At 29.8% G+C, this 1,122-nt stretch overlaps 1 protein-coding gene across 3 annotated transcripts in view; it reads left to right on the forward strand.

Moving 5' to 3' along the window:
• The first annotated feature begins 238 nt into the window (after positions 1–238).
• LOC116852095 overlaps positions 239–1,122 on the forward strand; it is a 42,205-nt gene continuing 41,321 nt past the window's right edge. For all 3 annotated transcript variants that reach the window (XM_032832111.1, XM_032832109.1, XM_032832110.1), the window contains exons 1-2: positions 239–379; positions 515–1,004. In XM_032832111.1, coding sequence (XP_032688002.1) covers positions 289–379; positions 515–1,004 — 581 coding nt within the window. In that variant the 5' untranslated portion in view covers positions 239–288. The remainder of the gene's footprint in view (positions 380–514; positions 1,005–1,122) is intronic.

The raw sequence follows: 1,122 nt of genomic DNA on the forward strand, positions 1-1,122 counted from the left end.
ATGGAAGTTGGATGAAAAGATCTTATAGAACAGGACGTTATGATTCTTTAGGTTTGTTCTTTCCAGCTGAACTTCTTGCACTAGTTCAAGAAGTGTGCACTGATGCGTTCTTTCTAGCGGCAGTGACGTCAGAGGTTGCTGTTCTTTCCAACAGTGCAGCAGAACTTAGTTCAAAAGTTCACTGAACTGCTTGCACTGGGTCTAGAGCTAGTACAAGCAGTTCAGTTCAGTGCAAGGGCAAAAGTATTGTACTAGTGCAGATAGTGCACCTAAAAAGAACAGATCAAAATGGAAGACAGAGATATTGTAGAAATTAAAAGGGATCAAAGTGGCAATATTTTAATTGATAACAATGGGAATATCATGTGTGAATCGAAAGGTAATTAAAATTATGTATCTAAATCTGTACATATGTGTTTATATAAATATAAGCTATTGATATAAACAAAAGGTTAATCTATTATATATTTGATGAAAGGATACAGATTTGTTAATGCAATATATACTTTTACAGAAGGTACATTATTCCATTTACAATATAAGGATATTGATTTTACCTGTGATACAGTACAATGCACTGTAGACAATAAAATAATATTTATTAAGTTACATTTGGAAGAACCAAGTAACTCATGTAACGAGAACAATAATATTGATGCCAATTATGGTCAACAAGACAATTATTGCCAAAATGAAAATGATGCGAATTATGGCAATGCAACTAAAGCAGACCAAGATAAAAGAGAGGCCATGTTATGGGATGATGCCAAAACAAAATTGTTCCTGCAATTATACAAAGAAAATTATAATCTCCTTGTTAACAGAAAAATTAAAACAAAAAAAGTTGTATGGAAAAAAATGACAGAAAATATGCAAACACATGGATATAATGTCACACTTGTACAGGTAGAAAACAAATTTAAATCTTTAGAAAGATGTTACAAAAATATGGTAACAAATAATAAGAAAACAGGCAGAGCTCGCATGTCATGTCCATATGAAAGGTAAATATGAGTTTTATTTTAAGATATATATTTAATAAAATCTATGAATTAAGATACAAAGTACAATGTGTTGAATATATATATATATATATATATATATATATATATATATATATAT

Source organism: Odontomachus brunneus, unplaced genomic scaffold (assembly GCF_010583005.1).
Source record: "Odontomachus brunneus isolate Ranch 3 - 2012 unplaced genomic scaffold, Obru_v1 Obru_scaffold_202, whole genome shotgun sequence".
In the NCBI taxonomy this organism is placed as follows: domain Eukaryota; kingdom Metazoa; phylum Arthropoda; class Insecta; order Hymenoptera; family Formicidae; genus Odontomachus; species Odontomachus brunneus.